The 27411-nt window shown below is 46.2% G+C and overlaps 1 protein-coding gene across 50 annotated transcripts in view; it reads left to right on the top strand.

Moving 5' to 3' along the window:
• LOC118386358 (serine/threonine-protein phosphatase 6 regulatory ankyrin repeat subunit B-like) overlaps window positions 1-27411 on the top strand; it is a 75271-nt gene that overhangs the window by 11336 nt on the left and 36524 nt on the right. For all 50 annotated transcript variants that reach the window (XM_052522863.1, XM_052522862.1, XM_052522858.1 and 47 more), the window contains exons 2-13: window positions 2728-2811; window positions 4558-4636; window positions 7414-7484; window positions 15820-16020; window positions 16687-16774; window positions 17783-17925; window positions 20269-20481; window positions 20626-20704; window positions 20943-21057; window positions 21281-21363; window positions 25252-25315; window positions 26385-26453. In XM_052522863.1, coding sequence (XP_052378823.1) covers window positions 2728-2811; window positions 4558-4636; window positions 7414-7484; window positions 15820-16020; window positions 16687-16774; window positions 17783-17925; window positions 20269-20481; window positions 20626-20704; window positions 20943-21057; window positions 21281-21363; window positions 25252-25315; window positions 26385-26453 — 1289 coding nt within the window. The remainder of the gene's footprint in view (window positions 1-2727; window positions 2812-4557; window positions 4637-7413; window positions 7485-15819; window positions 16021-16686; window positions 16775-17782; window positions 17926-20268; window positions 20482-20625; window positions 20705-20942; window positions 21058-21280; window positions 21364-25251; window positions 25316-26384; window positions 26454-27411) is intronic.

The raw sequence follows: 27411 nt of genomic DNA, 5'->3' as shown, positions 1-27411 counted from the left end.
ACAAAAGCTGTATCTCTTCTTGCCATGACCCCAGTCTGTTTCGCTCTCAGAACCATGTCTCACCTGCTAGGTAGGTCCTTTTAAAATACTTTTACAAGGCACCCTTCTTTCCTCCCTTCTGTGAGGTGATTGCTATCACCAATCAAAAACTGGAAGGGTGGAAGGATCCATTTTAGAAGTATTGGAACAGGGACATGACCAGACTCATTATAGTCGGCCTGTCTACCCTCATGTCATAACCAGTCAGTGCAGTGTGTTTCTCAGAAAGCTGACTGACCCTGCTGATCTAAGGCCTAGTACTGATTGACAAAGATCATTTGTGCCTGCGTGCCAGCGATGTCCTGGACCTTTATTTAGGTCTGTGAGAGAGACTGGAGAGAGCACTGTAACTTCACTCACTACACTAAGACTAAGATGAATGTTTACATGCTGCTGTGCTGTTCCCTTGTAGAGTTGGAGGACTTTATTTCCTTCTGTGTAAATACATCCACAACAGTCTTAACTACAGCACTAGGCCTTTACCACATGTAGGCTTACAGTGAGTCTCACTCACAGTCACTCACTTCTCCAGCTTTTTTAACCAGAGTGAAGGGTCAAACAGCTGCTCATGCTGGCAATGCTCTAATTCCATGTGAAGGACCTCTCCCCTATTTCCTCCTTTATCCTTGTTCACACACACAGCTGATAAATCTGATACCTTGAGCTTTATTTCAGGGTGACTGTTTAGACACCTATTGAAGATAGGCTTGATCAGTATTTAGTAGAGGTCGACCGATTATGATTTTTTTTCAAAGCCGATACCGATTATTGGAGGACAAAAAAAACCCGCTACTGATTAATAGGCCGATTTAAAAAAAAAATGTATTTGTAATAATGACAATTACAACAATACTGTATGAATACTTATTTTAAATTAATATAATTACATCAATAAAATAAATTTTTCCTCAAATAAATAATGAAACATGTTCAATTTGGTTTAAATAATGCAAAAACAAAGTGTTGGAGAAGAAAGTAAAAGTGTAATATGTGCCATGTAAAAAAGCTAACGTTTAAGTTCCTTGCTCAGAACATGAGAACATATGAAAGCTGGTGGTTCCTTTTAACATGAGTCTTCAATATTCCAAGGTAAGAAGTTTTAGGTTGTAGTTATTATAGGAATTATAGGACTATTTCTCTCTATACCATTTGTATTTCATATACCTTTGACTATTGGATGTTCTTATAGGCACTTTAGTATTGCCAGTGCAACAGTATAGCTTCCGTCCCTCTCCTCGCTCCTACCTGGGCTCGAACCAGGAACACATCGACAACAGCCACCCTCGAAGCAGCGTTACCCATGCAGAGCAAGGGGAACATCTACTCCAAGTCTCAGAGCGAGTGACGTTTGAAACGCTATTAGCGCGCACCCCGCTAACTAGCTAGCCATTTCACATCGGTTACACCAGCCTAATCTCGGGAGTTGATAGGCTTGTATTGATACAGCAGAGCTGCTGGCAAAACGCACAAAAGTGCTGTTTGAATGAATAATTACGAGCCTGCTGCTGCCTACCATCGCTCAGTCAGACTGCTCTATCAAATCATAGACTTAATTATAACATAATAACACACAGAAATACGAGCCTTTGGTCATTAATATGGTCGAATCCGGAAACTATCACCTCGAAAACAAAACATTTATTCTTTCAGTGAAATACGGAACCGTTACGTATTTTATCTAACAGATGGCATCCATCAGTCTAAATATTCCTGTTACATTGCACAACCGTCAATGTATGTCATAATTAGATAAAATTCTGGCTAATTAGTTCGCAATGAGCCAGGCGGCCCAAACTGTTGCATATACCCTGACTCTTCGTGCAATGAACGCAAGAGAAGTGACACAATTTCACCTGGTTAATATTGCCTGCTAACCTGGATTTATTTTAGCTAAATATGCAGGTTTAAAAATACATACTTCTGTGTATTGATTTTAAGAAAGGCATTGGTGTTTATGGTTAGGTATACTTTGGAGCAACGACAGTCCTTTTTCGCGAATGCACACTACATCGATTATATGCAACGCAGGACACGCTAGATACACTAGTAATATCATCAACCATGTGTAGTTATAACTAGTGATTATGATTGTTTTTTATAAGATAAGTTTAATGCTAGCTAGCAAACTTACCTTGGCTTCTTACTGCATTCGCGTAACAGGCAGGATCCTCGTGAGGCAGGTGGTTAGAGCGTTGGACTAGTAACCGGAAGGTTGCAAGATTGAATCCCTGAGCTGACCAGGTAAAAATCTGTCGTTCTGCCCCTGAACAAGGCAGTTAACCCACTGTTCCTAGGCCGTCATTGTAAGTAAGAATGTGTTCTTAACAGACTAGCCTTGTTAAATAAAGGTTAAATAAAGGTGTAAAAAAAAAAAAACGGCAAAATCGGCGTCCAAAATTACCGATTTCCGATTGTTATGAAGACTTGAAATCGGCCCTAATTAATCGGCCATTCCGATTAATCGGTTGACCGATTAAGGAACCACCTTGGATCTATAGAGGAGGATTAGGGAACCACCTTGGATCTATAGAGGAGGATTAGGGAACCACCTTGGATCTATAGTGGAGGATTAGGGAACGACCTTGGATCTATAGAGGAGGATTAGGGAACGACCTTGGATCTATAGAAGAGGATTAGTGAACGACCCCAAGGCTCTGACCCTTTCTCTTCTCTCTGTCTCCTCCTCAGCCTCCTCTGGTCCAGGCCGTCTTCAATGGAGACCCTGAGGAGATACGCATGCTCATCTACAAATCGGAAGACATCAACGCTCTGGTAAGACCACCAGACATGTTCCATTCACATACTTTCATGCTCCAGAGCAGAGGAAATGCTGAATAAAACAGTCCTACTATTTCCTCTCTCTGTGCACTTCCTGTGTGGGCCAGGGGTCAGTATGGGAAAAAGCTCAAACCAGTATTTATTTACAACAGCACAGGGATATTGTTAGCTGCTCCAGCAGAACAGGACATAGGCTGATCCCAACCCTCATTCTCTTTCCTGGGTGTTTAGTCTCTTCTATGGGCTGTTGGCTGCTATAAGAAGCACTACTATGAAAACTTTGTCTTTGTCCAGTTTCGATGTGTTTTTTGTTTGAGAGTCAGTGGAGGGCTGGGCCAGATGGATTTGAGGGGTTGTTTTGCGTGCTAACTGGCAAGTGGCCACAGGGACAATGGATGTTTTGGCACAGTGCTGTAACACAGCCAGTAGCCATAGGCTTAGCTCATCCCATAGGATGCTGACTGTTAGATCCTCTTCGCTGCCTGGCCAGCTCTGTGTCCACTACAAGCTAACTGTCCTATTCATGGCCTCCGCCATTGTATACTGAACAAAGATTTTATTGAGTTACAGTTCATATGAGGAAATCAGTCAATTTAAATAAATTCATTAGGCCCTAATCTATGGATTTCACAAGACAAGGAATACAGATATGAGTCACAGATACCTTAAAAATGGGCCTCATAATAGGCCTCAGGATCTCATCATGGTATTTCTGTGCATTTAAATTGCTATCGATATAATGCAATTGTGGTCGCTGTCCGTAGCTTATGCCTGCCCATACCATAGCCACACAGCCACAATGGGGCACTCTGTTCACAACGTTGACATCAGCAAACCGCTCGCCCACACAACGCCATAAACGTGTTCTGCGGTTGTGAGGCCAGTTGGATCTACTGTCAAATTCTCTAAAACGATGTTGGAGTTGGCTTGTGGTAGAGAAATGAACATTCAATGATCTGGCAACAGCTCTCGTGGACATTCCTGCAGTCAACATGTCAATTGCACCCTCCCTTGAGACATCTGTGGCATTGTGTTGTGTGACAAAACTGCACATTTTAGAGTTGCCTTTTATTTCCCCCAGCACAAGGTGCACCTGTGTAATTATTATAAAAATAAAAATAAATATTTAACCTTTATTTAACTAGGCAAGTCAGTTACGAACAAATTCTTATTTACAATGACGGCCTACACAGGCCAAACCCAGACAACGCTGGGCCAATTGTGCACCGCCCTATGGGACTCCCAATCAAGGCCGGGTGTGACACAGCCTGGAATCGAACCAGGGTGTCTGTAGTGACACCTCTAGCTCTGAGATGCAGTGCCTTAGAACACTGTGCCACTCGGGATGATCATGCTGTTTAATCAGCTTCCTGATATTAATCAGCTTCTTGATATGTCAGGGCGATGGATTATCTTGGCAAATGAGAAATGCACACTAACAGGGATGCAAACAGAGAAATAAGCTTTTTGTGTGTATGAAACATTTCTGGGATCTTTTATTTCAGCTCATGAAACATGGGACCATCACTTTACATGTTGCGTTTATATTTTTGTTCAGTGGGGTTGGGTTGGGCTCTTATTATAACTCTATCTAACTCGGTTGCCTCTTGCCTAAAATAATCTGACTTCAGTTGTTTAAATTGAAAAGTACCCGTGCTCCTGGATGATGCACACACACACATATCAAATATATAGTGTAACCCTACGAAGGCTGCCTGTAACTCTCTCTCTCTCTGTCAGGATGCAGAGAAGCGCACCCCGCTCCATGCTGCAGCCTTCCTGGGTGATGCTGAGATCACTGAGCTTCTTATCCTCTCCGGTAAACCAACCCTCCCCATCTTTCTCCTCACACTCTATCCCCCTGCTTTACAGCCTTAGCTATAATAACACAATGCAGTTTAAATAGATAGTAGAAAGTAGCTTTTATCACAGATTGCTTGGACAATGTGTCTTTTTACTCTCACTACCTCCCTGCTAATGCCAGATGATCTATCTATCTATCTATCTATCTATCTATCTATCTATCTATCTATCTATCTATCTATCTATCTCTCTATCTATCTATCTATCTATCTATCTATCTATCTATCTATCTATCTATCTATCTATCTATCTATCTATCTACCTACCTACCTACCTACCTATCTATCTATCTATCTATCTATCTATCTATCTATCTATCTATCTATCTATCTATCTATCTATCTATCTATCTATCTATCTATCTATCTATCTATCTATCTATCTATCTATCTATCTATCTATCTATCTATCTCTCTCTCTCTCTCTCTCTCTCTCTCTCTCTCTCTCTCTCTCTCTCTCTCTCTCTCTCTCTCTCTCTCTCTCTCTCTCTCAATTCAATTCAATTCAATTCAATTCAATTCAATTCAATTCAAGGGCTTTATTGGCATGGGAAACGTGTTAACATTGCCAAAGCAAGTGAGGTAGATAATATATAAAGTGAAGTAAACAATAAAAATTAACAGTAAACATTACACATACAGAAGTTTCAAAACAATAAAGACATTGCAAATGTCATATTATATATATACAGTGTTTTAACAATGTACAAATGGTTAATAAAGGACACAAAATAAAATAAATAAGCATAAATATGGGTTGTATTTACAATGGTGTTTGTTCTTCACTGGTTGCCCTTTTCTCGTGGCAACAGGTCACAAATCTTGCTGCTGTGATGGCACACTGTGGAATTTCACCCAGTAGATATGGGAGTTTATCAAAATTGGATTTGTTTTCGAATTCTTTGTGGATCTGTGTAATCTGAGGGAAATATGTCTCTCTAATATGGTCATACATTGGGCAGGAGGTTAGGAAGTGCAGCTCAGTTTCCACCTCATTTTGTGGGCAGTGAGCACATAGCCTGTCTTCTCTTGAGAGCCATGTCTGCCTACGGCGGCCTTTCTCAAGAGCACGGCTATGCTCACTGAGTCTGTACATAGTCAAAGCTTTCCTTAATTTTGGGTCAGTCACAGTGGTCAGGTATTAGGCCGCTGTGTACTCTCTGTGTAGGGCCAAATAGCATTCTAGTTTGCTCAGTTTTTTTGTTAATTCTTTCCAATGTGTCAAGTAATTATCTTTTTGTTTTCTCATGATTTGGTTGGGTCTAATTGTGCTGCTGTCCTGGGGCTCTGTAGGGTGAGTTTGTGTTTGTGAACAGAGCCCTAGGACCAGCTTGCTTAGGGGACTCTTCTCCAGGTTCATCTCTCTGTAGGTGATGGCTTTGTTATGGAAGGTTTGGGAATCGCTTCCTTTTAGGTGGTTATAGAATTTAACGTCTCTTTTCTGGATTTTGATAATTAGTGGGTATCGGCCTAATTCTGCTCTGCATGCATTATTTGGTGTTCTACGTTGAACACGGAGGATATTTTTGCAGAATTCTGCGTGCAGAGTCTCAATTTGGTGTTTGTCCCATTTTGTGAAGTCTTGGTTGGTGAGCGGACCCCAGACCTCACAACCATAAAGGGCAATGGGCTCTATGACTGATTCAAGTATTTTTAGCCAAATCCTAATTGGTATGTTGAAATTTATGTTCCTTTTGATGGCATAGAATGCCCTTCTTGCCTTGTCTCTCAGATCGTTCACAGCTTTGTGGAAGTTACCTGTGGCGCTGATATTTAGGCCAAGGTATGTATAGTTTTTTGTGTGCTCTATGGCAACAGTGTCTAGATGGAATTTGTATTTGTGGTCCTGGTGACTGGACCTTTTTTGGAACACCATTATTTTGGTCTTACTGACATTTGATGTCAGGTCCCAGGTTTGACAGAATCTGTGCATAAGATCTAGGTGCTGCTGTAGGCCCTCCTTGGTTGGTGACAGAAGCACCAGATCATCAGCAGACATTTGACTTCGGATTCTAGTAGGGTGAGGCCGGGTACTGTAGACTTTTCTAGTGCCCGTGCCAATTCGTTGATATATATGTTGAAGAGGGTGGGGCTTAAGCTGCATCCCTGTCTCACCCCACGACCCTGTGTGAAGAAATGTGTGTGTTTTTGCCAATTTTAACCGCACACTTGTTGTTTGTGTACATGGATTTTATAATGTCGTATGTTTTACCCCCAACACCACTTTCCATCAGTTTGTATAGCAGACCCTCATGCCAAATTGAGTCGAAGGCTTTTTTGAAATCAACAAAGCATGAGAAGACTTTGCCTTTGTTTTGGTTTGTTTGGTTGTCAATTAGGGTGTGCAGGGTGAATACATGGTCTGTTGTACGGTAATTTGGTAAAAAGCCAATTTGACATTTGTTCAGTACATTGTTTTCATTGAGGAAATGTACGAGTCTGCTGTTAATGATAATGCAGAGGATTTTCCCAAGGTTACTGTTGACGCATATTCCACGGTAGTTATTGGGGTCAAATTTGTCTACACTTTTGTGGATTGGGGTGATCAGTCCTTGGTTCCAAATATTGGGGAAGATGCCAGAGCTAAGGATGATCTCTCTCTCTCTCTCTCTCTCTCTCTCTCTCTCTCTCTCTCTCTCTCTCTCTCTATCTATCTATCTATCTATCTATCTATCTATCTATCTATCTATCTATCTATCTATCCCTCTCTCTTTCTCTCTCTATCTCTCTCTAGGGGCGCGGGTCAACGCCAAAGACAGTATGTGGCTCACACCTCTCCACCGTGCGGTGGCATCCTGTAGTGAGGTGGGTCAGTGGACACACACACACACACACACACATTGCACAGGATCTACTCATGCGTGAGCGTACTGTGGCCCTGACACACACGCACGCACGCACACGCACGCACGCACGCACGCACGCACACACACACACACACACACACACACACACGCACGCACGCACGCACGCACGCACGCACGCACGCACGCACACACACACACACACACACACACACACACACACACACACACACACACACACACACACACACACACACACACACACACACACACACACACACACACACACACACACACACACACACACACACACACACACACACACACACACACACACACACACACACACACACAGTGACAGGCAGCAAACAGCATGGCGACACATTCTTAGGGACCCATGCTGAGACACAGGTGGTAAGAAGCTAAACAGCCTAAAAAGAACAGCAGGATCTGTGGTGGAGAGGAGAGGACATGACAGGACAGGAGAACAGAGGAGCGGAGAGGGGCTGAGCTGAGAGGAGCTGAGCGGAGAGGAGTGGAGCTGAGAGGAGAGGAGCTGAGTGGAGAGGAGCTGAGTGGAGAGGAGAGGAGCTGAGAGGAGAGGAGCTGAGCTGAGAGGAGTGGAGAGGAGCTGAGTGGAGAGGAACTGAGCTTAGTGGAGAGGAGCGGAGAGGAGAGGAACTGAGTGGAGAGGAGAGGAGCTGAGTAGAGAGGAGCAGAGAGGAGAGGAGCTGAGTGGAGAGGAGAGGAGCTGAGTAGAGAGGAGCAGAGCGGAGAGGACTGCACACTTAGCTATAATCACCAGTCTGACCATCGTCCACCACTCTCTGCTCTGTGTGCCAGTCAGTTAGGAATGCATTAGCAGTAGCACACAGCATAGAAACCAGACCCATAACAGAGTCATAGCAATCTGTCAACACAGCCAACACAATACCTTGTGTCAGTCCCCTGGATTCAATCTAGGGTAGCTTAGGATCGACTCACTCACTAATGTGTGTGCCTGTGTATGAACTTTGAATATGTGCATCTCGGTATATGTCTATAAATTAATGCATATGTTTATTGAATGTCTCTAGTTGTTGAATATGTCCTTCTCTGTTGACAAAGGTATGTACAGGTAACTGGCAAAAATAATGGAAACACCAGAGTAAATGAGGGTTCTGGCAGCTCTGTTATTGCATGGGATTCATTTTCCTGGAATGGTTTAGCTCCCGAGGAGCTGCCAAGGAGAGCCGAGGAGCTGGCGAGGAGAGCCTCAGAGGACAACGTGGGCTAGGTGCTTACGGTCTCCATGGAGGACGTACTGAATGGAAGACATTCATTTTCAATCTCCCTCTAGCTCAGACCGCTACCTCCACCTGCTTCAAGATGTCCACTATCATCCCCGTGCCCAAGAAAGGGAAAGTAACTGAACTGAATGACTACCGTCCCGTAGCACTCACCTCCGCCATGATGAAGTGCTTCGAGAGTCTAGTCAAAGACCACATCACCTCCTCCCTCCACTCAACCCTCTCCAATTCACCTCCTCCCTCCCTGACACACTCAACCCTATCCAATTCACCTCCTCCCTCCCTGACACACTCAACCCTCTCCAATTCACCTCCTTGCTCCCTGACACACTCAACCCTCTCCAATTCACCTCCTCCCTCCCTGACACACTCAAACCTCTCCAATTCACCTCCTCCCTTCCTGACACACTCAACCCTCTCCAATTCACCTCCTCCCACCCTGACATACTCAACCCTCTCCAATTCACCTCCTCCCTCCCTGACACACTCAACCCTCTCCAATTCACCTCCTCCCTCGCTGACACACTCAACCCTATCCAATTCACCTCCTCCCTCCCTGACACACTCAACCCTCTCCAATTCACCTCCTTGCTCCCTGACACACTCAACCCTCTCCAATTCACCTCCTCCCTCCCTGACACACTCAAACCTCTCCAATTCACCTCCTCCCTCCCTGACACACTCAACCCTCTCCAATTCACCTCCTTGCTCCCTGACACACTCAACCCTCTCCAATTCACCTCCTCCCTCCCTGACACACTCAACCCTCTCCAATTCACCTCCTCCCTCCCTGACACACTCAACTCTCTCCAATTTGCCTACCGCCCTGACAGATCCACAGGTGACGCAATTGCCATTGCACTGCAAACTGCCCTCATCCACCTGGACAAGAGGAATGCATTTGTGACAATGCTGTTCATCGACTACAGCTCAACCTTCAATACCATAGTGCCCTCTAAGCTCACCACAAAGCTCACAGCCCTGGGACTGAACTCTTCCCTTTGCAGCTGGGTCGTGGACTTCCTGATGGACCACCCCCAGGTGGTGCAGTTAGGCAACTTTACCTCCTCGACACTGATTCTCAACAAGGGGGACCCAGAAGGGAGGGTCCTCAGTCCCCTCCTGTACTCCCATGACTGCGTGGCTTCACACAGTTCCAACTCCATCATCAAGTTTGCTGACGACACCACAGTAGTAGGTCAAATCAAATGAAATTGTATTGGTCACATACCCGTGTTTAGCAGATGTTATTGCAGGTGTAGCAAAATGCTTGTGCTTCTAGCTCCGACTGTGCAGTAATATCTAACAAGTAATATCTAACAAATTACACAAAATATACCCAATACACACAAACCTAAGTAGGAATGAATTAAGACTATATACATATGGACTAGCGATGTCAGAGTGGAACAGACTAAGATACGGTAGAATAGTATAGAAAACAGTATATACATATGAGATGAGTAATACCAGATCTGTAAATTCCTTAAAGTGGCCAGTGATTTCTAGTCTATGCCTATAGGCAGCAGCCTCTAATGTGCAAGTGATGGCTGTTTAACAGTTTGATGGCCTTGAGATAATAGAAGCTGTTTTTCAGTCTCTCGGTCCCAGCTTTGATGCACCTGTACTGACCTCGCCTTCTGGATGATAGTGGGGTGAACAGGCAGTGGCTCGGTGGTAGATGTCCTTGATGATCTTTTTGGCCTTCCTGTGACACCGGGTGTTGTTGGTGTCCTGTAGGGCAGGTAGTTTGGGCAGACCGTACCACCATCCGGAGAGCCTTGTGGTTGCGGGCGGTGCAGTTGCCGTACCAGGCTGTGATACAGCCCGACAGGATGTTTTCAATTGTGCATCTGTAAACGTTTGTGAGGGTTTTAGGTGGAAAGCTACATTTCTTTAGGCTCCTGAGGTTGAAGAGGCTCTGTTGCACCTTCTTCACCACACTGTCTGTGTGGGTGGTCAATTTCAGTTTGTCAGTGATGTGTATGCTAAGGAACTTGAAGCGTTTCACCTTCTCCACTGCGGTCCCATCGATGTACAGTTGAAGTGGGAAGTTTACATACACTTAGGTTGTAGTCATTAAAACCACTCCACAGATTTCTTGTTAACAAACTAGAGTTTTGGCAAGTCGATTTGGACATCTAAACATTTTTTCCAAACATTTTTTACATTTATTTCACTTATAATTCACTGTATGACAATTCCAGTGGGTCAGAAGTTTACATACACTAAGTGACTGTGCCTTTAAACAGCTTGGAAAATTCCATAAAATTATGTAATGGCTTTAGAAGCCTCTGATAGGCTCGTTGACATAATTTGAGTCTATTGGAGATGTACCGAAAATTGTAGACCTCCACAAGTCTGGTTCATCCTTGGGAGCAATTTCAAATGCCTGAAGGTATCACGTTCATCTGTACAAACAATAGTATGCAAGTATAAACACCTGCTCAGGAAGGAGACCCACTCTGTCTCCTAGAGGTGAATGTACTTTGGTGCAAAAAGTGCAAATCAGTCCCAGAACAACAGCAAAGGACCTTGTGAAGATGCTGGAGGAAACAGGTACAGTATCTATATCCACAGTAAAACGAGTCCTATATCGACATAACCTGAATGGCCGCTCAGCAAGGAAGAAGCCACTACTCCAAAACCGCCATAAAAAAGCCAGACTCCGGTTTGCAACTGCGCATGGGGACAAAGATCATACTTTTTGGAGAATTTTCCTCTGGTCTGATGAAACAAAAATAGAACTGTTTGGCCATAATGACCATCAATATGTTTGGAGGAAAAAAGGGGGAGGCTTGCAAGCCGAAGAACAACATCCCAACCGTGAAGCACGGGGGTGGCAGCATCATGTTGTGGGGGTGCTTTGCTGCAGGAGGGACTGGTGCACTTCATAAAATAGATGGCATCATGAGGAGGAAAAATTATGTGGATATATTGAAGCAACATCTCAAGACATCGGTAAGGATGTTAAAGCTTGGTCGCAAATGGGTCTTCCAAATGGACAATGACCCCAAGCATACTTCCAAAGTTGTGGCAAAATGGCTTAAGGACAACAAAGTCAAGGTATTGGAGTGGCCATCACAAAGCCCTGACCTATATCCTATAGAACATTTGTAGGTAGAACTGAAAAAGCGTGTGCGAGCAAGGATGCCTACAAACCTGACTCAGTTAGTTACAATGCTGAGCTATAGTCAATAAACAACATTCTTACACAGGTATTCCTCTTGTCCAGATGGGTTAGGGCAGTGTGCAGAGTAATGACGATGGCATCGTCTGTGGATCTATTCGGGCGGTAAGCAAATTGAAGTGGGTCTAGGGTGGCAGGTAAGGTCGAGGTGATATGATCCTTAACAAGCCTCTCTCAAAGCACTTCATGATGACAGAAGTGAGTGCTATGGGGAGATAGTCATTTAGTTCAGTTGCCTTTGCCATCTTGGGTACAGGAACTATTGTTGCCATCTTGATACATGTGGGGACAGCAAACTGGGATAGGGAGCGATTTAATATGCCCTTAAACACACCTGCCAGCTGGTCTGTGCATGTTCTGAGGACGCGGCTGGGGATGAAGTCTGGGCCGGCAGCCTTGCGAGGGCCTTGCGAGGGTAAACATGTTTAAATGTTTTACTCACATCGGCCACAGAAAAGGAGAGCCCACAGTCCTTGGTAGCGGGCCGCGTCAGTGGCACTGTGTGATCCTCAAAGCGTGCAAAGAATGTGTTTAGCCTGTCTGGAAGCAAGATGTCCGTCTCGGCGACGTGGCTGGTTTTCCTTTAGTAGTCCGTGATTTCCTGCCATATTCTCCTCGTGTCTGAGCCGTTGAATTACGACTCCACTTTGTCTCCATACTGATGTTTAGCTTGTGTGTTTGCCTTGCGGAGTGAATAACCACTAGGCTATTCAGCGGTCAATTATCATTGCTACAGTTGTAAATGTTTATATATTATTATAATTATAATTATTGTAGTTATTATCATTGTTGGTATTATTAATTCTGTATTACTATTATTATTGTTAATGTTATTAGTATTTTTATTGTTATTGGTGTTGTTATTATAATTGTTATTATTATTATTTATTGTTATTATTATCATTATTGTTATTAGTAGTGTTATTATTATTATGATTAGCAGTATTGTTAGAATAATAATAATTGGTATTGTTATTATTTATTGTTATTGTTAGTATTATCAGTATTGTTATTAGTAGTGTTATTGTTATTATTATTGTTATTAGTGTTGTTATTATAATTATTGTTATGATTGTTATTATCAGTATTGTTATTAGTATTGTTATTAGTATTATTGTTATTATCATTGTGATTATTTATTATTATGATTATTTATTATTATTGTTATGACTTTTATTATTATTAATAGTGGTATTGTTATTAGTATTGTTATTATTACACTGCTCAAAAAAATTAAGGGAACACTAAAATAACACATCCTAGATCTGAATGAATGAAATATTCTTATTAAATACTTTTTTCTTTACATAGTTGAATGTGCTGACAACAAAATCACACAAAAATGATCAATGGAAATCAAATTTATCAAACCATGGAGGTCTGGATTTGGAGTCACACTCAAAATTAAAGTGGAAAACCCCACTACAGGCTGATCCAACTTTGATGTAATGTCCTTTAAACAAGTCAAAATGAGTCTCAGAAGTGTGTGTGGCCTCCACGTGCCTGTATGACCTCCCTACAACGCCTGGGCATGCTCCTGATGAGGTCCAACTCCTGGACAGTCTGTGGTGGATGGAGCGAGACATGATGTCCCAGATGTGCTCAATTGGATTCAGGTCTGGGGAACGGGCTGGCCAGTCCATAGCATCAATGCCTTCCTCTTGCAGGAACTGCTGACACACTCCAGCCACATGAGGTGTAGCATTGTCTTGCATTAGGAGGAACCCAGGGCCAACCGCACCAGCATATGGTCTCACAAGGGGTCTGAGGATCTCATCTCGGTACCTAATGGCTGTCAGGCTACCTCTGGCAAGCACATGGAGGCTGTGCGGCCCCGCAAAGAAATGCCACCCCACACCATGACTGACCCACCATGCTGGAGGATGTTGCAGGCAGCAGAACGTTCTCCAACGTTCTCCAGACTCTGTCACATGTGCTCAGTGTGAACCTGCTTTCATCTGTGAAGAGCACAGGGCGCCAGTGGCGAATTTGCCAATCTTGGTGTTCTCTGGCAAATGCCAAACATCCTGCACGGACGTTGGGCCCTCATACCACCCTCATGGAGTCTGTTTCTGACCGTTTGAGCAGACACATGCACATTTGTGGCCTGCTGGAGGTCATTTTGCAGTGCTCCTCTTGCTCCTCCTTGCACAAAGGCGGAGGTAGCGGTCCTGCTGCTGGGTTGTTGCCCTCCTACGGCCTCCTCCACGTCTCCTGGTGTACTGCCCTGTCTCCTGGTAGTGCCTCCATGCTCTGGACACTACGCTGACAGACACAGCAAACCTTCTTGCCACAGCTCGCATTGATGTGCCATCCTGGATGAGCTGCACTACCTGAGCCACTTGTGTGGGTTTTAGACTCCGTCTCATGCTACCACTAGAGTGAAAGCACTGCCAGCATTCAAAAGTGACCAAAACATCAGCCATGAAGCATAGGAACTGAGAAGTGGTCTGTGGTCACCACCTGCAGAACCATTCCTTTATTGGGGGTTTCTTGCTAATTGCCTATAATTTCCACCTGTTGTCTATTCCATTTGCACAACAGCATGTGAACTTTATTGTCAATCAGTGTTGCTTCCTAAGTGGACAGTTTGATTTCACAGAAGTTTGATTGACTTGGAGTTACATTGTGTTGTTTAAGTGTTCCCTTTGTTTTTTTGAGCAGTGTATTATATATATGTATTATTGTTATTATTATTATTGTAATTATTATTACTGTTATTATGATTTATTATTATTGTAATTGTTATTATTATTATTGTTATTATTATTTATGTATTATTGTTATTATTATTATTATTATTATTATTATTATTTATGTATTATTATTATTGTTGTTATTATTATTATTATTTATGTATTATTATTGTTATTATTATTATTATTATTTATGTATTATTATTATTGTTGTTATTATTATTATTATTATTATTTATGTATTATTATTATTGTTGTTATTATTATTATTATTTATGTATTATTATTGTTATTATTGATATTATTATTTATGTATTATTGTTATTGTTGTTATCATTATTATTTATGTATTATTGTTGTTGTTACTATCCGTATTTTGACCAGCACTGTTGGAGTCCGGACCATAAAATTTTCACTGTACCCTGCAGTTATATCTTCATCCCTGTGCATGTGACCAATAAACTCAATCTAATCTAAAATCTAATGTAATCTACTTAACCCCTTAGTGGACAAGGTAAAAGCCAATGAATACATTCTGAGGGACCTTCAACCTATGGTGAATTATATTTATTCTGATGGGAGTGGATGACAATCCCCGATCAACAGGGAACAAGGTCACTGAATGGTTTGATGAGCATGAAATGATGTAAACCATATGCCATGGATGTCTCAGTCACCAGATCTTATGGGAGATTCTGGAGCGGTGCCTGAGACAGAGTTTTCCACCACCATCAATAAAACCAAATGATGTAATTCTGGTGGAAGAATGGTGTCGCATCCCTCCAATAGAGTTCCAGAGACTAGTAGAATCTAGACCAAAGGTGCATTGAAACTGATCTGGCGGCTCGTGGCCCAGCGCCCTACTAAGACACTGTATGTTGGTGTTTCCTTTATTTTGGCAGTTACTTGACCATTCATGAGTGTTCAGAGGCATTTCCTGTATATATGTTCTTCTGTCTATGCTGCTTACACACGTCTCCTACAAACACACACAAACGCACACACACACACACACACACACACACACACACACACACACACACACACACACACACACACACACACACACACACACACACACACACACACACACACACACACACACACACACACACACACAGTCTCTACTCTCCTGCGGTTCTAACACACTCTGCTCTTCAGGAGGCGGTTCGTGTGCTGATCCGTCACTCTGCTGATGTGAACGCGCGGGATAAGAACTGGCAGACGCCGCTTCACGTTGCCGCTGCCAACAAGGCCCTGCGCTGCGCTGAGGTCATCATCCCGCTGCTGAGCAGCGTCAATGTGTCGGACCGCGGGGGGCGCACCGCCCTGCATCACGCTGCCCTCAACGGGCACACCGAGGTACTGTAGGCGGCAGGGTCTCTTTTCACATCTCTTATTCACATCTCTTATTCACATCTCTTATTTACATCTCTTATTCACATCTCTTAACATCTCTTATTCACATCTCTTATTTACATCTCTTATTCACATCTCTTATTTACATCTCTTATTCACATCTCTTATTCACATCTCTTATTTACATCTCTTATTCACATCTCTTATTCACATCTCTTATTTACATCTCTTATTTACGTCCGTACGTATAGTCAGTTAGCCCCAGGCCCAATTCAGGAAGTGAACTGAAATTCTAATTCCAAATTGGAAATGCAATTTACCCCAACCCTCACATGCTCAGTCCCAAATATACCCCTAGTGATACTATCACCTAGGCTCACTAGTGAGTGACAACAACTGTATTAAAATATTGTTGTGTCCAGAAATAACACTCCCACACAAGCGTCATGATAGGTGGTAGAGGTAAAGTCATACAGGCATATACTGGAATAATGGTTGTTTTTGCTTAAACACTAGTCAGTATTTAGAATGCTTACATAAAGAGCCTCGCCCACGCTTGGCCCCTACGAGGGACGCATGCACACGCACACACCTGAGTCACCACTGGCTGCCTGCTGAGACTGACACACACCGCTCACATACTCCCTCTCTTTCTTCCCTCCATTTCAGATGGTTAACCTGCTGCTGGCTAAGGGAGCCAACATCAATGCCTTCGATAAGAAAGATGGCCGCGCCCTGCACTGGGCGGCTTATATGGGTGAGATGTAGACATTAAGAAAGATGGCCGCGCCCTGCACAGGGTGACGTATATGGGTGAGATGTAGACATTAAGAAAGATGGCCGCGCCCTGCACCGGGTGACTTATATGGGTGAGATGTAGACATTAAGAAAGATGGCCGTGCCCTGCACAGGGTGACGTATATGGGTGAGATGTAGACATTAAGAAAGATGGCCGCGCCCTGCACCGGGTGACTTATATGGGTGAGATGGAGACATTAAGAAAGATGGCCGCGCCCTGCACCGGGTGACTTATATGGGTGAGATGTAGACATTAAGAAAGATGGCCGTGCCCTGCACAGGGTGACGTATATGGGTGAGATGTAGACATTAAGAAAGATGGCCGCGCCCTGCACCGGGTGACTTATATGGGTGAGATGGAGACATTAAGAAAGATGGCCGCGCCCTGCACCGGGTGACTTATATGGGTGAGATGTAGACATTAAGAAAGATGGCCGTGCCCTGCACAGGGTGACGTATATGGGTGAGATGTAGACATTAAGAAAGATGGCCGCGCCCTGCACCGGGTGACTTATATGGGTGAGATGTAGACATTAAGAAAGATGGCCGTGCCCTGCACCGGGTGACTTATATGGGTGAGATGTAGACATTAAGAAAGATGGCTGCGCCCTGCACCGGGTGACTTATATGGGTGAGATGTAGACATTAAGAAAGATGACCGCGCCCTGCACCGGGTGACTTATATGGGTGAGATGTAGACATTAAATAGTGTCTGGGCCAAGTCTGCCTCAGTCATTCATATCATTATTTCCATTTCACGAAATAAAATGTTTTCAGAAATCACTGAGTCACCTACTAGTCAGAGAACTGAGCCAAACAACATTGGTTGCTTTCTTCTGGGATTTCTCTTCACTACTCGTGTTGCTGAACATTTGATAGAAACATGGTTTTGAACGGTTACTTTCTTGTAAGATAACTTGATTGATTCTACAGTGAGTGTGATGATGCTCTGATGCGCCCCCTGCAGGACATCTGGATGTAGTGTGTCTGCTTGTCAGCCAGGGGGCAGAGGTCAGCTGTAAGGACAAGCGGGGTTACACCCCCCTACACACGGCCGCTTCTAATGGTCAGATCGCTGTCGTCAAACACCTGCTCAACCTGGCTGTGGAGGTACAGAGACACATGCACACACACACACACACACACATGGAGGGACACAAACACGGAGAGAGACACACACACGGAGAGAGACACACACACGGAGAGACACACACACAGAGAGACACACACACGGAGAGAGACACACACATGGAGAGAGACACACACACGGAGAGACACACAAACAGAGAGACACACACACACAAAGATAAACACACACATGGAGAGACACACACACACGGAGAGAGACACACACATGGAGAGAGACACACACACGGAGAGACACACACACAGAGAGACACACACACACAAAGATAAACACACACATGGAGAGACACACACACAGTGAGAGGCACACACATGGAGAGACACACACACACGGAGAGAGACACACAGATGGAGAGAGACACACACGGAGAGAGACACACACATGGAGAGAGACACACACATGGAGAGAGACACACACGGAGAGAGACACACACACGGAGAGAGACACACACACGGAGAGAGACATACACATGGAGAGAGACACACATGGAGAGAGACACAGAGAGAGACACACACACGGAGAGAGACACACACACGGAGAGACACACACACAGAGAGACACACACACGGAGAGAGACACACACATGGAGAGAGACACACACACGGAGAGACACACAAACAGAGAGACACACACACAAAGATAAACACACACATGGAGAGACACACACACACGGAGAGAGACACACACATGGAGAGAGACACACACACGGAGAGACACACACACAGAGAGACACACACACACAAAGATAAACACACACATGGAGAGACACACACACAGTGAGAGGCACACACATGGAGAGACACACACACGGAGAGAGACACACAGATGGAGAGAGACACACACGGAGAGAGACACACACATGGAGAGAGACACACACATGGAGAGAGACACACACGGAGAGAGACACACACACGGAGAGAGACACACACACGGAGAGAGACATACACATGGAGAGAGACACACATGGAGAGAGACACAGAGAGAGACACACACACGGAGAGAGACATACACATGGAGAGAGACACACATGGAGAGAGACATACACATGGAGAGAGACACACATGGAGAGAGACACACACACGGAGAGAGACATACACATGGAGAGAGACACACATGGAGAGAGACACAGAGAGAGACACACACACGGAGAGAGACACACACGGAGAGAGACACACACGGAGAGAGACACACACATGGAGACACACACACACGGAGAGACACACACGGAGAGAGACACACACGGAGAGAGACACACACATGGAGAGACACACACACAGAGAGACACACACGGAGAGAGACACACACGGAGAGAGACACACACATGGAGAGACACACACACGGAGAGAGACACACACGGAGAGAGACATACACATGGAGAGAGACACACACATGGAGAGACACACACATGGAGAGAGACATACACACGGAGAGAGACATACACATGGAGACACACACATGGAGAGAGACACACAGAGAGAGACACACACACGGAGAGAGACACACACGGAGAGAGACACACACGGAGAGAGACACACACATGGAGAGACACACACACGGAGAGAGACACACACGGAGAGAGACATACACATGGAGAGAGACACACACATGGAGAGAGACACACACGGAGAGAGACACACACGGAGAGAGACATACACATGGAGAGAGACACACACATGGAGAGACACACACATGGAGAGAGACACACACGGAGAGAGACATACACACGGAGAGAGACACACACACGGAGAGAGACACAAAGAGAGAGACACACACATGGAGAGAGACACACAGAGAGAAACACACACACGGAGAGAGACACAGAGAGAGACACACACATGGAGAGAGACACACACACACGGAGAGAGACATACACATGGAGACACACACACGGAGAGACACACACATGGAGAGAGACACACATGGAGAGAGACACACACATGGAGAGACACTCACATGGAGAGAGACACACAGAGAGAGACACACACACGGAGAGAGACACAGAGAGAGACACTCACATGGAGAGAGACACACAGAGAGAGACACACACACGGAGAGAGACACAGAGAGAGACACACACACAGAGAGAGACATACACATGGAGAGACACTCACATGGAGAGAGACACACAGAGAGAGACACACACACGGAGAGAGACACAGAGAGAGACACACACGGAGAGACACACACACGGAGAGAGACACACACATGGAGTGAGACACACAGAGAGAGACACACACACGGAGAGGGACACACACATTTAAATAGTGTGTAGTGTGATGATGACTCGTTCTCCTCTGTGACTGCAGATAGATGAGACCAATGTGTTTGGTAACACGGCTCTGCACTTGGCCTGTTTCAACGGTCAGGATGCTGTGGTCAGTGAGCTGATAGACTACGGAGCTAACGTCAGCCAGCCCAACAACAAGGGTTTCACCCCCTTGCACTTTGCTGCAGCCTCCACCCACGGAGCCCTCTGTCTGGAGTTCCTGGTCAACAACGGGGCTGACGTCAACGTCCAGGTGAGGGTAGTGCCTAAGAGTGGTGAGAGAATGAATGGTCTCACTGAGTTTCTCTGGATCAGTGTTTCTGTATCAGACTGTTCATTCTAGAATTCAGCCCGCTGGTCTATGATGTCACTCCCAACTTTGTTCTGCCTCTCTCAGAGTCGGGATGGGAAGAGCCCCCTCCACATGACAGCGGTCCACGGCCGCTTCACTCGCTCCCAGACACTCATCCAGAATGGTAATACCTGTGTGTCTGTATGTGTGTGTATGTGTGTGTGTATGTGTGTGTACAGTATGTGTGTGTGGGTGTGTGTGTATGTGTGTATGTGTGTGTGTGTGTGTGTGTGTGTGTGTGTGTGTGTGTGTGTGTGTGTGTGTGTGTGTGTGTGTGTGTGTGTGTGTGTGTGTGTGTGTGTGTGTGTGTGTGTGTACAGTATGTGTGTGAGTCTGAGTTCACTAGTCTTACTGTACTGTAGGTGGGGAGATCGACAGTGTGGACAAGGAAGGGAACACTCCTCTTCACATTGCTGCTCGCTATGGTCACGAGCTCCTCATTAACACACTCATCACCAGCGGAGCTGACTGCACAAGGTATGTGTGTGTGTGTGTGTGTGTGTGTGGGGGGCGGGGGGGATGTTTGGATCCCTTTCCTTTCACTTGTTTTATTGTAGTATAGAGGTACAGTACGACTTTATAGTAAAGACCTCTCTCTCTCTCTCTGTCTGTCTGTCTGTCTGTCTGTCTGTCTGTCTGTCTGTCTGTCTGTCTGTCTGTCTGTCTGTCTGTCTGTCTGTCTGTCTGTCACTCTCTGCAGACGAGGGGTCCATGGTATGTTTCCTCTGCACCTGGCTGCTATGAATGCCCACTCAGACTGCTGCCAGAAGCTGCTCTCCTCAGGTAACCTACTAGCACTAAGCCATTGGCTGCTCTCCTCAGGTAGCCTACCAGCACTAAGCAATTGGCTGCTCTTCTGGTAACCTACCAGCACTAAGCCATTGGCTGCTCTCCTGGTAACCTACCAGCACTAAGCCATTGGCTGCTCTCCTCAGGTAGCCTACCAGCACTAAGCCATTGGCTGCTCTCCTCAGGTAACCTACCAGCACTAAGCCATTGGCTGCTCTCCTCAGGTAACCTACCAGCACTAAGCCATTGACTGCTCTCCTCAGGTAACCTACCAGCACTAAGCCATTGGCTGCTCTCCTCAGGTAACCTTTCAGCACTAAGCCATTGGCTGCTCTCCTGGTAATCTACCAGCACTAAGCCATTGGCTGCTCTCCTGGTAACCTACCAGCACTAAGCCATTGGCTGCTCTCCTGGTAACGTACCAGCACTAAGCCATTGGCTGCTCTCCTGGTAACCTACCAGCACTAAGCCATTGGCTGCTCTCCTCAGGTAACCTACCAGCACTAAGCCATTGGCTGCTCTCCTGGTAACCTACCAGCACTAAGCCATTGGCTGCTCTCCTCAGGTAGCCTACCATCACTAAGCCATTGGCTGCTCTCCTCAGGTAGCCTACCAGCACCAAGCCATTGGCTGCTCTCCTTAGGTAGCCTACCAGCACTAAGCCATTGGCTGCTCTCCTCAGGTAACCTACCAGCACCAAGCCATTGGCTGCTCTCCTCAGGTAGCCTACCAGCACTAAGCCATTGGCTGCTCTCCTCAGGTAGCCTACCAGCACTAAGCCATTGGCTGCTCTCCTCAGGTAACCTACCAGCACTAAGCCATTGGCTGCTCTCCTCAGGTAGCCTACCAGCACTAAGCCATTGGCTGCTCTCCTCAGGTAACCTACCAGCACTAAGCCATTGGCTGCTCTCCTCAGGTAACCTACCAGCACTAAGCCATTGGCTGCTCTCCTCAGGTAACCTTCCAGCACTAAGCCATTGGCTGCTCTCCTGGTAACCTACCAGCACTAAGCCATTGGCTGCTCTCCTGGTAACCTACCAGCACTAAGCCATTGGCTGCTCTCCTGGTAACGTACCAGCACTAAGCCATTGGCTGCTCTCCTGGTAACGTACCAGCACTAAGCCATTGGCTGCTCTCCTGGTAACCTACCAGCACTAAGCCATTGGCTGCTCTCCTCAGGTAACTTACCAGCACTAAGCCATTGGCTGCTCTCCTGGTAACCTACCAGCACTAAGCCATTGGCTGATCTCTTCTGGTTGCCTACCAGCACCACGCCATTGGCTGCTCTCCTCAGGTAACCTACCAGCACTAAGCCATTTGCTGCTCTCCTCAGGTAGCCTACCATCACTAAGCCATTGGCTGCTCTCCTCAGGTAGCCTACCAGCACCAAGCCATTGGCTGCTCTCCTCAGGTAACCTACCAGCACCAAGCCATTGGCTGCTCTCCTCAGGTAACCTACCAGCACCATGCCATTGGCTGCTCTCCTTAGGTAGCCTACCAGCACTAAGCCATTGGCTGCTCTCCTCAGGTAGCCTACTAGCACTAAGCCATTGGCTGCTCTCCTCAGGTAGCCTACCAGCACTAAGCCATTGGCTGCTCTCCTCAGGTAGCCTACCAGCACTAAGCCATTGGCTGTGTGTACTCTGTTTAAAAAATATATATATACTTTATAAGTCCTCTTCTTTTGGCTGGAGAACAAGAATGTCTTATTGCTGCTTCCCAATCCTACATTCCTCTACAAGGGGAACTATTCAGCCTTGGTCAGATTGGAGTCACATTGTTCCTCCAACAGCAATACAAGGCAATGGGCCTACATACACAGACAGGCAAGTGGCCTGCAGTGCATACACAGATAAAGCACGAGCCTGGTTACTCATTGCTAGCTGTCTCCCTGCAGACTAGAATATATCTTAGTGACTGCTCCTGTTGAAATCAGAGAGCTGATTGTTCAATACATACTGGCAAACTTCTATGGAGCGACCATTTTGGCTCCAGTCTGGAAGTCTCATGCTCTGTTTGATAAGAGCTGCACAGTTTCGCTTGACTGTGTGGTCAGACCCATAGGGCCGGGGGGCACTGAGCTCTGTGAGGGATTTGAGGCCTCTACTGTAGGAAAGCAACAAAGGAAGTTCTTTGATGCTGAGTGATTTATTTGTGCTGAGGAGACAGCCGGCTTGAACCACAGTATTAGAGTGGTGGTTTGAGGGCAATATTCATAGTCTTCAGTATCCATGGTTGTTAACTCCTCCTCATCCTCCCCCTTTAATGACCGGAATGGTTTGACCCAGCGTACTGCGGTTCTAGGCATAGGACCAAAGTGTGACAGCGTGATGGGGATACAAATAGAACACTCTTTAACTCACAGCATGCCCTACAGTGTTTTTCTCTTCCTCTGTCTTGTGTGCTTTCAGAGTATAAATACTTATAGAAGTAGAGTATTCGACTATCTCAGCATGTGTTCTAGCCTCTAGTCTCTCACCTTACCTCACCTTGTAATCCCTGGACTCATTCTCCACTTCCCCGTCCCCTGTGTCTCTCTCTCCTCCCTGGACTCATTCTCCACTTCCCAGTCCCCTGTGTCTCTCTCTCCTCCCTGGACTCATTCTCCACTTCCCCGTCCCCTGTGTCTCTCTCTCCTCCCTGGACTCATTCTCCACTTCCCAGTCCCCTGTGTCTCTCTCCTCCCTGGACTCATTCTCCACTTCCCCGTCCCCTGTGTCTCTCTCTCCTCCCTGGACTCATTCTCCACTTCCCCGTCCCCTGTGTCTCTCTCTCCTCCCTGGACTCATTCTCCACTTCCCCGTCCCCTGTGTCTCCCTCTCCTCCCTGGACTCATTCTCCACTTCCCCGTCCCCTGTGTCTCCCTCTCCTCCCTGGACTCATTTTCCACTTCCCCGTCCCTGTGTCTCTCTCTCCTCCCTGGACTCATTCTCCACTTCCCCGTCCCCTGTGTCTGGTTCCTCCCTGGACTCATTCTCCACTTCCCCGTCCCCTGTGTCTCTCTCTCCTCCCTGGACTCATTCTCCACTTCCCCGTCCCCTGTGTCTCTCTCTCCTCCCTGGACTCATTCTCCACTTCCCCGTCCCCTGTGTCTCTCTCTCCTCCCTGGACTCATTCTCCACTTCCCAGTCCCCTGTGTCTCTCTCTCCTCCCTGGACTCATTCTCCACTTCCCCGTCCCCTGTGTCTCTCTCTCCTCCCTGGACTCATTCTCCACTTCCCAGTCCCCTGTGTCTCTCTCTCCTCCCTGGACTCATTCTCCACTTCCCCGTCCCCTGTGTCTCTCTCTCCTCCCTGGACTCATTCTCCACTTCCCCGTCCCCTGTGTCTCTCTCTCCTCCCTGGACTCATTCTCCACTTCCCCGTCCCCTGTGTCTCCCTCTCCTCCCTGGACTCATTTTCCACTTCCCCGTCCCCTGTGTCTCTCTCTCCTCCCTGGACTCATTCTCCACTTCCCCGTCCCCTGTGTCTCTCTCTCCTCCCTGGACTCATTCTCCACTTCCCCGTCCCCTGTGTCTCCCTCTCCTCCCTGGACTCATTTTCCACTTCCCCGTCCCCTGTGTCTCTCTCTCCTCCCTGGACTCATTCTCCACTTCCCCGTCCTCTGTGTCTCCCTCTCCTCCCTGGACTCATTCTCCACTTCTCCGTCCCCTGTGTCTCTCTCTCCTCCCTGGACTCATTCTCCACTTCCCCGTCCCCTGTGTCTCTCTCTCCTCCCTGGACTTATTCTCCACTTCCCCGTCCCCTGTGTCTCTCTCTCCTCCCTGCTATGTGGCTGTTTGTTGCCTCCCTCCCTCGCTGCGTACATCGGCCCCTGTAGGAAGGATGTACAGCGTAATGTGTTCCCTCAGTAACGTCCCCTCGTCCTCGGCCCTGTCTGCAGGCTTCCAAATCGACACCCCAGATGCACTGGGGAGGACCTGTCTACACGCTGCCGCCGCCGGGGGGTGAGTCTCTCTCTCTCTCTCTGTCTCTCTCTCTGTCTCTCTCTGTCTCTCTCTCTCTCTCTCTCTCTCTGTCTCTCTCTCTGTCTCTCTCTCTCTCTCTGTCTCATTCTCACTTCCTCTGTCTCTCTCTGTCTCTCTCTCTCTCTCTGTCTCTCTCTCTCTCTCCCTGTCTCTCCTCTCCTCTCTCTCTTCTCTCTCTCTCTCTCTCTGTCTCTCTCTGTCTCTCTCTCTCTCTGTCTCTATCTGTCTCTGGACTCTCTCTCTCTCTCACTCTCTCTCTCCTCTCTGTCTCTGTCTCTCTCTCTCTCTCATTCTCTCACTTCTCTCGTCCCCTGTCTCTCTCTGTCTCTCTCTCTCTCTGTCTCTCTTCTCTCTCTCTCTCTCTCTCTCTCTCTCTCTCTGTCTCCTCTGTCTCTCTCTCTCTCTCTGTCTCTCTCTCTCTCTCTCTGTCTCTCTCTGTCTCTCTCTCTCTCTCTGTCTGCAGGCTCTCTCTATCTGTCCCCAGCTCTCTCTCTCTCTCTCTCTCTCTCTCTCTCTGTCTCTCTCTGTCTCTCTCTCTCTCTCTGTCTCTATCTGTCTCTCGCTCTCTCTCTCTGTCTCTCTCTGTCTCTCTCTCTCTCTCTCTCTCTCTCTCTCTCTGTCTCTCTCTCTGTCTCTCTCTCTGTCTCTCTCTCTCTCTGTCTCTCTCTCTCTCTCTCTCTGTCTCTCTCTGTCTCTCTCTCTCTCTCTGTCTCTCTCTCTCTCTCTATCTCTCTCTCTCTCTCTCTCTCTCTCTCTCTCTCTCTCTCTGTCTCTCTCTGTCTCTCTCTCTCTCTGTCTCTATCTGTCTCTCGCTCTCTCTCTCTCTCTCTCTCTCTCTCTCTCTCTCTCTCCCCCTGTGTGTGTGTGTCTGATGAAAATAAGAGAAATACCCACACACTGTTTTGTATGCTCCTGTGTAGTTTATTTCAACATTTCTGTCAGAAGGGCTTCATCAGGTGTTTGTCGTCTGTTGGTGTCTATGTATTTCTCTTCAAAACACAATTTGTCATGATTCTACTGCTCCCTCTCCCCCTGTCCCGTTCTGCAGTAATGTGGAGTGTGTGAAGTTGCTTCTGAGCAGTGGTGGGGACCACAACCGGAGGGACAAGTGTGGCAGGTGAGTTCTCTTAGAGGACAGGTAGAAGGGTGGGCAGGTCTGAGGTAAGGGCAGATGAACAGGGCCTTAGTGGGACAGTGAAGTGATGTGTATAGATGATGTTGAAAGCTGGTTCTAACTGGGAACTAAAAGGAGACAAGGACTTCCTCTCTCCAGTTCCTGTGTAGGTGTGTTTGTGTGGCCAGAGCAATTTCCCCTCAACTCTGACTCAACATTTGATCAAATCAAAGTTTATTGGTCACGTACACAGATGAGCAGGTGCTATGGCAGGTGCAGTGAAATGCTTGTTACTAGCTCCAACAAAACATTAGAATGTCTCGCAAATACACAAATCATAGAAGAAATCTAAACAATGAAAGTTAGATTTATTAGTGAGCATGTGTGAGAATGCAGAATATAAATATGTGCTGTGTATAGATAGTATATCAGTATTTTATCATACTAATATTGAGATGCACCCCCCAACCCCCTTTTTTCCCTCAGAACAGCCTCAATTCGTGGACTCTACAAGGTGTCAAAATTGTTCCACAGGGATTCTGGCCCATGTTGACTCCAATGATTCCTACAGTTGTGTCAAGTTGACTGGATGTCCTTTAGGTGGTGGACCATTCTTGATACATGTGGGAAACTGTTGAGTGTGAAAAACCCAGCAGCGTTGCAGTTCTTGACACAAACCCGGTGTGCCTGGCACCTACTACCCTGTTCAAAGGCACTTAAATATTTTGTTTTGCCCATTCACCCTCTGAATGGCACACACACAAACATGTCTCGATTGTCTCAAGGCTTAAAAATCTTTCTTAAACCTGTTTCCTCTCCTTCATCTATACTGATTGAAGTGGATTTCAATAAAGGATCACAGCTTTCACCTGGATTCACCTGGTCAGTCTGTCATGGAAAGAGCAAGCGTTCTTAAAGCTGCAATATCAAATCACTGTGGATGGAACTTTTTGGACGACCC

The sequence above is a fragment of the Oncorhynchus keta genome, chromosome 7 (genome assembly GCF_023373465.1).
Source record: "Oncorhynchus keta strain PuntledgeMale-10-30-2019 chromosome 7, Oket_V2, whole genome shotgun sequence".
Classification (NCBI taxonomy): domain Eukaryota; kingdom Metazoa; phylum Chordata; class Actinopteri; order Salmoniformes; family Salmonidae; genus Oncorhynchus; species Oncorhynchus keta.
The sequence above is the reverse complement of the archived record's forward strand: the minus strand, read 5'-3'. Positions and strand labels throughout refer to the sequence as shown.